Source organism: Mesoplodon mirus (genome assembly GCF_964341445.2).
Source record: "Mesoplodon mirus genome assembly, chromosome: 1".
Classification (NCBI taxonomy): Eukaryota; Metazoa; Chordata; class Mammalia; order Artiodactyla; family Ziphiidae; genus Mesoplodon; species Mesoplodon mirus.
This window is the reverse complement of record NC_138976.1, coordinates 17,658,403-17,670,887: the sequence shown is the minus strand read 5'-3', so window position 1 is coordinate 17,670,887 and position 12,485 is coordinate 17,658,403. Positions and strand designations below refer to the sequence as shown.

The following is a 12,485-nucleotide window of genomic DNA, read 5'->3' as shown; positions in this document are numbered from 1 at the left end:
TAGCCAGAAGAAGGGTAACTTTATACAGAGAGTCTTAGTCATGATATAAGACTCATGTGTCGAGGTCATGGCTAGGAAGAATGTGTGAATATCAAGTCAAAGAGTGAAGTGAAGCCTCAGGAGAGAAGTAGCTTTTTAAAATATAGGTGCATCAAGAAAACAGTAGCATATAGTGAAAATATTAAGCTGCGGCAAGAAACTAAAAACTTGACGTGGTGCTTGGAGCACGGCCTGGGAGCAGAGGTGATGGTTAAAGGAACCTGACAGGCTGAAGAGCTTCCAAGCTAATCATACCTGGGCTGAAGCTTCTGGGGATGACTTACGCTATTCTAGCTGCCTTCTAAGGTCCAGCCCTTCCTGGCTTTGGCTGGTACCATCTAATTGACCTGTCCAGTGCTCCGGTCCCCTCTAGACTGGTGGAATGCCCATAATATCCATTTGGTGATAGGAAACCCCGCCTCCCTGCCTGGATCTTTCTAGTCCTCGTTGGCATGCCCAGTGCCTCTCTGGAATCATCAGCAGAAGCTGGGTCTGTGGTTCAAGCTTTCATTTTGCCCTATTACAGGGAAACAATACAAAGGTATGGACGACCACTCTCCCTTTCTGCAAAGAGCAGATATTGTTCACTGATCACAGCGTTCTTTCCCAGTGATCCCAGTGACCTTCAAACAGTGGTCTAGAAAAGCCACTCCCCAGCTAATCAGAACTGGTACATGAAACAAGTTATGGGCCATCGTATGACAGTGACTGGGCTCCCTACCACATGCCAGCCACCTGCCTTTCTCCAGCCGTCTATCAGTAGATTAAAAAAAAAAGTCTATCACAAGAATGACAAACTGTTGGAAGGCTAATACAGGCTGGACCCACGTGAGGACAGCACCCATGTCTTGCCTACCGCAATGCCCCAGCATGTGGTGCGAGGTCTGCAGAGAAGAAGCACTTAGGAAGTACCAGTGAACCAGAGGTTAATGCATGATAAATGTGACTTTTTTTTCCCCCATAGAATGCACACTTAGAAGCACTTAGGGGAATGAGAGGGAAATAAAACTCTCGTGGGAGATATTTTAATCAGGCACATTCACCCCAACTCCCTTGACTTTCCATGACTTCTAGTGGCTGGATCACAACAGTGGCCAGAGCCCCATCATTAGTGAACCTGGAAAGGCTGGGACATTTGTTTCTAATGTCTGGGGACACTGAATGTGGCTTCAGGTTGGAATTTAAACACCAGCTCATTCAGTAACAAACTGTGTGGCCCTGGTAAGCCCCCAATCTCTTTTAAGTTCAGATTTCCCTTCTCTAAGATAAGGGGTGAGTATTTGTGCCTTCTTTGCCTCAAGGGGTAGGTGGGAGGACCCAAGGAAGGCTGTGTGTAAACTGTGAAGGGCTGTACAATGTCCGTGGTTGTTATCCACAGCCTGTTTGGTCTCTTCACAGCCTGCTCTTTTAGCCTTGGCCTTTCTTACCAAGAAGACCATCTGGGTCTAAACATAGATTTCAAAGAATGCTGGAAGCACTCCACCCTCTACCCTTGCTGGGTTGAAAAGATATTTGCAGGGACTAGTGACACAGGTGCTTTTCAGGGAGAAATGAGGGCTGTGGCCACACATTAGCAAGAGCTGTGGCCGGGACCACAATCCTCAGCTGATGTCCATAACGTCACTTCACATTAAGCTACTGTTTTTTACGTACATATCGTATGAGATGTGTTTTACCTGTATTATCTCATTTCGTTCTCCCAAAAGCCTTGTAAGGAAATTACTATCCCTCACTTACCAAACAAGGAAACTGAAACTTAGAAGTGACTTTGCCTGAGGTTTCCTGGCAGGGATGTAAGAAGAGGTATCGGGACTTGAAATCCTGTCTGTCCCACTTCGACACCGTTCTAATCCGTTTTCTTCCCACAAGCTCTGCCCCAAGAGTGATCAGCTTCCAAACCTAGATTCATCCTGACCTGGTCCCCAGTGAACCTTGGTTTCACAGATGTCAATGACACACAGTTGACATATAGATGTCAATGACACATAGGTGGCTGGGGAGAGAAGGGACACATACCAACTATCTCTGAGTCCAGAGTTCTTTCTGTCCTCATGGGCAAATTCCCAGCTTCTCATCCACCTCCTCCCCAGCATCACTTGCAAATTTAAAAAGTAAAACTACAGTGTTGGATGTACCATCCAGGTGGTCACATCAGGTAGAGACAGAGAGGAAGAAACACACACAGATCAGTGTATCCCTATGCTCTTCTGGGAGCGAGCACGGACGAGGGTAGAAAGAAAAGTGCCTTTGCCCTGGAAACCCAGAAGGAAAAGCTTCTGTACCAAGTTCACCCAGCAAGTTTGTGGCAAACTTGAAGTTTCTCACCCAGCATTCTGTCTGCCCTCGTCCCCATCTTACTTGCCATAGATTCCATGCATCCATTGTATATAAGAAATAGCATTTTCTGGAGTGAAAAAGTCCAAGGCCTGGAAGCAGCCGAGGGTGGAGATGGGGTGGGATTCAGCATTAGCGCAGCGTCCCAGGCCCCAAATGCCGGATGAAGCAAATTGGTTCAGTGGCCACAGCAAGCGAAGGTTTTTATAAACATCACCTAATTGTATTACTTCAAAGTCCGGAAGCTTATTGCCCTGCTTAATGATGTGTCACCTTATTTATAGGGTAGCACAATGAGACTTCTATTGATTTAATGCACTTCCTTAAAGACCGTTGTTGTCACAGCCATAAACCGGAGCTATTCCCACACAACTCAATTATTCCCCCGCACCTGTAAACTACCCCCAGTGCCCCAAACAGTCGCACACACGAGAAAGGGAGGGATGAGACGATGACACGGTGGAGAGCGCAAAGGGGATTGTTCGGGAAAAGACAGAGGCCGGGGCTTCATCCAGCTGGGGATAAGGGGCAGCATGAGAAGAGCTAGACAGGGAGTGTGCAGCATCCGGCTCTGTCTTGGCTCCATCCAGAGGAGCGCTGTGACTCTGAGCAAGATTCCTCTTCCCTTTCAGCCTTAGTTTTCCCAGGTGTGCAATGGGAGTGCTGAGCCCAGTGAGACCTGTCAGGTCCCTGTGGCTCCCACATTCTGTGGTTTTAGGAGTTACGGTTGATCTGGTTCTTGGGGATAGGATGGCTGGTCCATATGGAGAAGGTGCAAGCATGTTTTAACATTACTCCAAACCCTTTCTGTTGATCGAGAGATTTTCTTTTCAACTTAATTGATAATAATAGTAACGATGGTAACAGGAAGTAATCCTCACCCTGCTACGTGTGTCTGCAGGGCACATGACTTGTTGGCTTATCTGAAATTCATCTTCTCATCTGTGAAATGGGGCTGTGACTACATGGACCTGTTATAATACATAAGGCATGTATGCCACAGTTCCATCTTTCTCAAAACGCTGCTGCATAAACCACTTTCCTTTAATGTAGGAGGGATACAGGAATGGCTAAAGTACCCATTTCACAGGAAGGGAAAACTGAGGTGGGAAGGGAATGGATTTCCCAAGGGGAGTGGCACAGACTGGTCTCCTGCGTCTGGGAAATTCCAATTCTGATAATAGCTGAGAATCGGAGGGAAATAAGATCTGCTGACCCTCCCTGAGGATAAGTCTCTCCATGCCAGACACTTGAAACTGTCCCCCAGACATGAGGTGATCGCTCCCAAAGGAGCCAGAGCTCTTCCTGGGTTCTTTCAAGAGCCTGAAGAGAAGAAGGTGTCAAGGAGACACCACTCCCACCCCACAGCCTCCTCCACCCACCGACCCTGGCGGTTGTTTCGAGGGGAGAGAGTGGGAAACAAGGAGGGTGCAGTAGAAGGCCAGGGTTCTGGAGTCCAGGACACCACCCTGGGCTCTCAGGAAACGCCTGAACTGAAAGACTCCTGAGAGAGCATCACACGGCCCTTCATTCCATCCACAGTGAACGAGAAACCCAGACAGGGGCAGGGACTTGCCTAAGGCCACCCAGTTTCTATGGGGCAGAGCCAGGATTTAGCTCCCAGGGAGCTCAGTTATCTCCCCAGCAGCCTTACCTCTGCGCTGCATCTGGCCACCACCTCCAGCAAGCCCTCCAGGCTTACCTTTCTGATACTGGAGCCACAGCTGCTGCTGGACCTTCTTGCTGGGGAAGTGGATGACGCAGGTGAGCTCGGAGCCATAGAGGGCTTCTGCGACGTAGTGCGAGCCGTAGTGCTGGATGAAGGACAGGAGCTCCTCCCGACTGCTCTCCTTGGTCAGGATCTTGAGGACGTCGGTGAAGCCTGGACAGAGGAGCAGCACGCAGAGGTGGTCAGGCTGGGGAGGCTGGTGGCCGGCAAATGACAAGCGTGGATTTGGTGCTTTATCCACCACCATGGTGTCAGCCAAACGTGCGCAGCTTTCCCTCACTTATTTTGCAAAGACTGTTCTCGCTGGTGGACACACAAGGCACCAGGACTGACAGGGAATCAACAGCAGAGGAAGGCCTATAGCTGGCGACCTGAACATCACCATCAGGAAAAATCAAAGCTGATATCTACTGAGCACCTCGCGTGTACCAGGCACACTGCTAGATGTTCCAGACACTTTGTCTAATTTAACCTCAGCCCAGCACTGCAGTCCCAACCATAATAAGCCCTGTCGAGTGGATGAGCAAGTCAAGGGTCAGAAACTGGAGCTGATGTGCCTTGGTCCTCCAGCCAGAGGAGTTAGGATTCCAACCCACTTCTCTTCTCACCCCAGGATGCACGCACTTCCCATGTACCCAATTATCCAGGGCCTGAGCTGTCCACGGATGGAGCCTGGGGGCTGCACTGGCCCAGGCTCAGCAGACAGTCTGTGTCCTCATATCTGATCCCTGGCTTAGCTTCCTGTAACATCACTTCCCTTTCTGTCCCTGCCTCAGCCTCCCTAAAACACAGTTATGTCCTTTCTCCTGCCATTGTCAAGGGCCTCCCTGCTGTTTCACTGTCTTTAGTCCTATGCCAAAGGGTCCTGAGTCCTCAGTCCCTGGCATGGGGCCTGCACAGCAACAACTCAGTAACCACTGCTCCCCTGTCCTCTTTCTCCTCCTACAGGCAGGTCACCAAGCTATTTTCCGAGGGGCCTTAAGACCTTCTGGGCTCCTCCCTGCTACGGATAAAGCCCAATGACCTTACCTGGGTATCCCAGGCCTCCAAGGTCATCTCCCATGAGCTACATACATCAGGCTTTACCTATGGCCAAATCAGTTTTCTTATTTCTCCTGTGTGTGATCTGGGATTTCCATCATTCTTTCTTTTGTTTTGTTTTTTTTTTGTTTTTTTTGCGGTACGCGGGCCTCTCACCGTTGTGGCCTCTCCCGTTGCGGAGCACAGGCTCCGGACGCGCAGGCTCAGCCGCCATGGCTCACGGGCCCAGCCGCTCCACGGCACGTGGGATCTTCCCGGACCAGGGCATGAACCCGTGTCCCCTGCATCGGCAGGCGGACTCTCAACCACCGCGCCACCAGGGAAGCCCTCATTCTTTCTTTATGGATATCCCTCCCACACTCTCAACACACACACACACACACACACACACACACACACACACCACGATCTACCTGGAATGGACTCCCACTTCCTCCCTAAGTCACACTCAAGCTTTCAGGCCCCAGGAAGTCACCCCTCCCCCAAGAAGCTTTTCCCACCATCCTGGCATGGAGCACCTACCCTTTGCACCTTCAACAGGCATCACCTTGAAAGCAGAAGGTCTGTCCCATTTGTCTCTGAGTCTGCACATGCATCCTTCCCCACCCCCAAGTCAACCAGGTTCACGGCACAGATCCCGGACACGGCAGACACACCGACGCCCGTTAATATAAGAACAGCTGATTCTGTGCCACATCAAAGTCAAATGTAAAAGAGCAAGCTCTTCTTCAACATTAAAAATGAGCTCCAATTTGCAAACATTTGATTTACAAGGGGGTTCTCAGGAGCATCATTATTGATTAATTCAAGCAGATACACCTTTGTAGTTCTAACAGGAACACGGCAGTCTTATTCACAAGCACGGTGTAAAGGTGTGGGTGGTGGTAAAAACAGAAACAGGGCTTAAAGAATGGGTCCTTGATTAGAACAACCCCTCGCCATCAACCTGTTATCCCATGCAGCTGGGTAATTAATGCAGCAGAGTTAATAATGAGATGGTTTCTGTTAAGTAATAAATAACACCATGGAGATGCCCTGTGGCTCTTTATCCAGGCAGACAACACTGCCTTCAAATCCCTGCCCTGCTCCTGTTCTGCCACTTACTAGCTGTGTGACCTTGGGTAAGTTACTTAACCTCTCTGACCCTCAGTTTCGTTATCTGAAAAAAAAAAGTGATAAAGAATGCCTTCCTCTCGAGACTGATGTAAGCCCTAAGATATGAAACATTATAAAGCGCTTGGGTGATGTCAGCCATAATTACTATTTATACTTCCCAATACCCAGGCTAAAAGAGTTCCATGTTGCTCACGAACAAAGCGATATTGAAAGAGAAAAGGTAAGAAAAGAGCTCGCCCACCGTTTCAAGATACTTGGACAATAACCCAGTGGCAGTGTTATGAGTAAGAGTCAGGGTAGAAAACCCAAGGCCAGGCCCCATCTTTTCAGTTTTCGTTTCCTTACTTTTCAGTTTTCGTTTATCTTTTATTCCTTCATCAAAAAGGAGCACCAGTAATGTGCAGGAATGTAAGGTACAGGAATAAGTAAGTACCCACAGTTCTCAGGTTAGTGGGGGAGACAGACAGGATTCTGCTGTGAATCAAGCACTTGTTAGTGCTTTAATATAGGCAGTTGAGCACAGGGAATTCCTTGAATTATTCCAAAGGGTATAGATAATGGGGGAGGCATCTCCGAGTACTGTAGGATGTGCAAGGAGATCCAGGCGGAGGAAACAGCATGCGCAGAGTCACAGAGACAAGGAAGAAAATGTCCCATTTTGAGAACTACAAACCGTCCCCATCAGCTGAAGCACAGGGTTCATGTGGACAAAGTGTGAGCAGTGCGTGTGTGCGTGCATGTGTGTGTGTTGGTGGGAGGAGGGGAGCAGGGAATGCATTACTGCTGAGTAGGAAATGGGCAGGAAAAGAAATCAGCCAGGAGAAACCAGAGGAATCAGTGCCTGAAAGAACTCATCCAATCCACACGCCTGAATAGCTTTGAGAATGTAAGTGTGACCTAGATTATCATTTGCCCCTCTCTCCTATTCATCCCCCACACCCTGCTCAGACACCCCTTCCTCCAGGAGCCTCTCTGACTCCCCAGAATGGACAGCGGCCCCATTACCGCATTGACCTGCTGCAGTGTGTGGACCCCACTGTCCTGCCTGCTTGTCAATCTGCCCTCCCTGTGAGATTGTTGATGGTGGCGGGGGGTGGGGTGGCCTCATTCCTCAGCATCTCCAGGGCCAGCATCCTTGGGGGACCTGAGCTGAATCACGCCAAGTCCCCTGGCTGCGGGCGGCAGTCCTCACCTGCCGAGAGGGTGATGGTGCTGAGCTTCACGCGGTACAGGTTGCTGCGGACCCGCCACTGCTGCACCATAGGGTAACCCATGGCCTCATCATACCTGACGTCTCCTGGGGAGGGAAGAAGAAGCTCATGTGAGCCTGGCATTTAGAGGCCTCACCCTACAACCCCACCCTGCAGCCCTGGGCTCTGGGTAACAGCCACCTCTTCTAAGTGGACAGAGGCTTGGCCCTAGAGCGAGGGCTCTCTCTGGGGCTGGCAGTTTTATCTGGACTCCACCTCCAGGCCTCTGATCTCAGCCCCAACCCCGCCTTTTCTCTCTGCTCTACAGCTCACACGGCCCCCTTTACCCTACAAGCAAGAATGGGTTTACGGTTCCACTCACTCTGGCGGCGATTTGCCATGGGGTGCTAGAGAGCACGGTGCCTCAGTTTCCCCATCTGATCCCATGGCTACCTGGGCTGATCTTATTTCACAAGCGTATTGTGAGACTCAAATAAATTAATAGCAGTGGAAGTCCTTTGGTAACCTTGAAATGTCCTACGTGTGGACTGAGGGCCAGAGAAGCACAGCCCATTCATCACATACGGCCTAAGGCTACTTTTGCACGATGACAGCAGAGCTGAGCAGTTGTGACAGAGACCACGTGCAAAGCCTAACACATTTACTATCTGACGATTTATGTTTGTTCACCCTCCACAGACTGTTTGTTTCCTAACATGGAAGCACAAGATGTCCTTTGGTATCTCGTAAAATACCTGTGCGTACACATAAAAGGTTCCCGTTTCAAACAAGACCGAGAAACACTGGCTAAACAAAGTTAAAAAAGATAAAAAAAAAAAAAAGCTGTATAATTTCTCAGCACCTTGAATAAATTAATATGCGTTTTAAAGGTACATGAAGATACATGAAGTGCACAACATTTTGCAAACTTTTTTGACCAAGGAGCCCCGTTTTTAGGTTTCACTGGAACTCATGTTCCATAGAATGCATTGTGTGAAACACAAGCGTAGACAAAATATAAACAAAGAAAAAAAAACACAACAAAATGTTAGCAAGTGGTTAACTGAGTGTGGTGGATGTGTGAAAGATCCTTGTTTTCTGATTTACATTCATCTCCATTTTCTAAATTTTGTACTCGAAGCACTGCAGACTCTCCTTTTTATAATCAGGAAAAAATATGTGAAAAAGAAATGCTAGTCACATCAGCAGTTACTATTACTGTTGTGTCTCCTCTGCAAATGGCAGGCACATTTTCTCTCCTTTTCTCTTGTCCCCTGGTGAGGAGGCACTTAAAGAGATATTTGATACCAAGATGCAAATGAGAATCTCACTGGAACAAGTGATTTCTTCCTGGACATTACTGCAGTATTAAAGCTGTCCATTACTATCAACTTTTTCTTCCCCCCTTAGCCTCAGGAATAATATAATTTCTTAGAGGCTTTCATTTTAAAGTAAAATATTCATGATCCCCCAAGATATGTCCACTGGAGGGAGGTTGTTTTGTTACAAATACGTCCTCTCTGTTTATCTGCTCTGCCTGTCCTTTCCTTCCTCTGCAGACACCGGGGAGAGAAGGAGAGAGGGTGGGAGAGGAGGAGAGGGCCGTGGTTTGAGTCAGGGCAAAGAAAACAGTCTGTCCAGGAAGACTAGACACCAGCAGCCAGGCAGCCTCTGCCCCGTCTATGATTGCTTGCCCTAATTCAGGGCAGGCTTGGAGGGGCCGTCCCCAGTAGAGGGAGGCAGATATTTTGATGCAGACTGTTGATGCAGCTTATGCACTTGGTGGAATGGTGTCCAAAAGGAAACAAAACAAAACGAAACAACGCTGCTACTTCTTTTGATTATCAAGAAATTTACCAAACCATCTTCTCTGCCCCTGACCCCATCCCTGGGCCTCCCCCAGAAGTGATCATCACTCCATCCCTCACTTTCCCCATCCCTGGTCCCTCCTGGATTCCAGCTTGAAATATAAGCCCCTTCGGTGAAATGTCAGCTCCTTGAGGTCAAGGCCATGGTTTATATGATTCCCACTCCTGCAGAGACAAAACAGAGCCTGACATAGAGCAGGTTCTCAATAAATACCTACTTACTGACTCACTCACTTCCTTGTATACTATTCCTGACCAAAAACCCACCCCCGGTGCTACTCAATCTCTGACCCCCATCTTACCTGACTCTATCCTAGATCCCCACCAAAGGATTAGGGGTAAAATGAAGCCCTGGGATTGGGGGCGGGGTATTTTTTCTGGTAAGTAAAAAAAAAAAAAAACCTCTTAAAATGTAACCGTTCCTTTATGAGGACACCTCCAAAGATCCCCAAATCAAAACAAATAATCCTAAGAGTTTGTACCACTAATGCAGAACCACAACGTACTGTATCACAAAAGCAGAGCCAGGGTCCTCACATCTTGGGAAAGTCCCCCCAAAGGGCAAGAGAGGAACTGGGAGAAGATGAGGCGGAACAGACGGGCTTCCCGCAGTGGGACAGAAAATACAAGTCTCAGGAGAGCCTGCAAAAGATGGCTTCTCAGTAGGGGAGCGACGGAGGTTGGGGGTTGGGGGACGGACTGCAGAGTGGAGTGAAAAGGGCAGAAGACCTGGAGCCATGGCACCCGGTTCTAGTCCTGGCGGATTTACTGTGTGACCTTGATCGGTCCCTTCACCTCTCTGAGTCTAGATTCCTCACCTATAACACGAGAGGAATGATACCCACCCCCACCACCACCACCAGGATGGCCCAGTGCCCACATTCAAAAACAGCTTGTGTAACTGAGATGCTGTCAACTGAGAGAGGCTCCTGGTTGGGGTGGGGATGGGAGAGGTCTACTTATTTTATTTCAAAACGACTTAAACATGAACTGCATGATCTCACTTCTACGTGGAATCGAAAAACGTTGGACTCGTAAAAGCAGAGAATAGGATGGCTGGAGGCAAGAAAAATGAGGAGATGTTGGGTAAAGGGTACAGAGGTTCAGTTATGCCGGATGAGTGCGGTTTTGGGGTCTAGCGTGCAGCCCGGTGACTACAGTTAAATAACACTGCACTGTGTACTTGAAGTTTGCTAAGAGAGTAAATCCGGCCTCGGCTCAGAGCCTGGAGTCTCAGGGAAGCCCCTAGCTCTGCACAGTCCATAGGAGTCCAAGAAATGGTAGGTAGGTCCCTTTCCCATCCCATCCCATCCCTCGCAAACACAGAGGCTTGGCAGGGCCCATCCTGGACGTGCTGAGAGCTGAGTGGACTGGAGAGCAGGTGTGTGGTCAGGGAGGCTGGGGAGGGTCCAGCACGTGTGTCTTACCAGTGAGCAGCTGGAGGTCTGGGAGGGGCTCGGAGAGGACCCCCCGGCACTGCTCCTCCACCGGCAGCGGGATCACCGACAGCCCGTCGGCCAGCTGAGGAAAGTCCTTGATGAAATTGTTCTCCCTGTGGAGAGGAGCAGAGAGGCTGCCACATGGAGGAAGCGGAGGCTGCAGGTGCTGCTGGGAAGGAGGGCAGGGAGCTCGTAGTCACGGAAGAGACTGACTCGTGAGCCGGTGGACGGCCTTGCTGGGATGCCTCTGGCTCCCTGAATCCCAGCCCTGGGGCCATGGTGCTAAGGACGGTTCCAGAATCCGGCAGGCTGGGGCTTCAATCCTGGCCCACCACTTACTAGCTGCATGATCTTGAGCAAGTTCCTGGTCCACTCAGAACCTCAGTTTCCTTTTCTATGAAAGTCAGACCTCAGGGTAGTTTTAAACACTGAATGGGAGAAAGCTGCCAACTGCCTAAGACACAGTCTGATATTCTATAAACTGTCTATTTGGCTGCTAAATGTCCCTTTACATAAGCGGTGACAGCGGTGAGCCAGGATGCGAGGGAACTGAGGAGAGCGTGGAGTCCTTGAAGAAAGAGCGGGTGAGACTGAGCTGGAGAAAGGAAGGCTTGAAGGAATGGTGTTTGAGTGCTAAAGTGGAAGGATCCTAAGAGATCTTTTGGATCCAACTCCTCCTTTTAGACATGGGGAAACTGAGGCCGGGAGAAGGGGAACAAATTTCTCACAGACAACCAACAGGTTAGACTCAAAACCAGATCTCCCCACTCCTAGGCTAGTGCTCTTTCTTGCCCTAAATTCTTCAGGTACCTCTGTTGCTTCTCTGCAGGGCCACTCCAGGAAACAGGAGACAAGCCTCGGGGTGCCCTCGGGGCACTGAACCCTGAACAAAGGTAGTCTTAAGGTGTGGGGGATGAGGTGATAGTGCATTGCAGGGAGGCAGGCTTCAATCTTCCAGACAATAGACCTGCCTAAAAATGGAACAGCCTGCCACTGCGAGGTGGTGAGCTTGCTGTAGCTGGGAGTATGCAAGTAGGAAACTTGAGAGCCACTTGGCATGGACAGTATCCAGGACATTTCTGTATTCAGATCTGACTTTTGAGGTCCCTTCTTATTCAGAAATCCTCAGAGTTAGAGACACTAACTACAACCTGGAGAGGAGGAGGGGGAATTGAAGAACAAAGGGAAGGGGATGTTTATCGCTTCATTTTGCCACCTGGAACGGGCAACCTTGAAATGAAAATCAGCAAGAGGCAAACAAAAATCTGTGATGCCCAAGCAATGCCTTTGAAGCCTGGATCTCGGGCAGTTCAAAAGCAGCCAAGCAAGCATTGTGTGGCCTGGGTCACCTTCCTTTCTGTACTGCACGTCCCCATGCACTCCACCCCAGGCACCTTCAAAGCTCACCCTCTAGTCATTCAGTGAACACCTTCTCGGTGTCCGACCCCTGAGCAGGTCAGAATCCAGGGGAGGACCCACTGTCTCCATCTTCCAACATCACCAGCATCTTCGTCATCATCATCATTGTCATCTTTGACAATTACTGATTGAATCCTTAATTTGCTAGGATCTCGCTAAGCACTTTGCATCCATGTAATCATTTAATCTTCACAGTGACCCACAAGAGAGTTATCATTATCTTCATTTTACACGAAAGGAAAAATGAGGTTCAGAGTTAAGAGGTGGTAAATTTGGGGTTGGAACCTGGTCTCTCTGACTGCACATCTGG

The 12,485-nt window shown here is 49.3% G+C and overlaps 1 protein-coding gene across 3 annotated transcripts in view; it reads right to left on the bottom strand.

Moving 5' to 3' along the window:
- Positions 1–12,485, bottom strand: part of ASTN2 (astrotactin 2) — a gene marked incomplete at its 5' end in the record, with an annotated part of 924,983 nt that overhangs the window by 242,690 nt on the left and 669,808 nt on the right. For all 3 annotated transcript variants that reach the window (XM_082619566.1, XM_082619564.1, XM_082619565.1), the window contains 3 exons: positions 4,076–4,255; positions 7,452–7,556; positions 10,745–10,869. In XM_082619566.1, the coding sequence (XP_082475692.1) occupies positions 4,076–4,255; positions 7,452–7,556; positions 10,745–10,869 (410 nt within the window). The remainder of the gene's footprint in view (positions 1–4,075; positions 4,256–7,451; positions 7,557–10,744; positions 10,870–12,485) is intronic.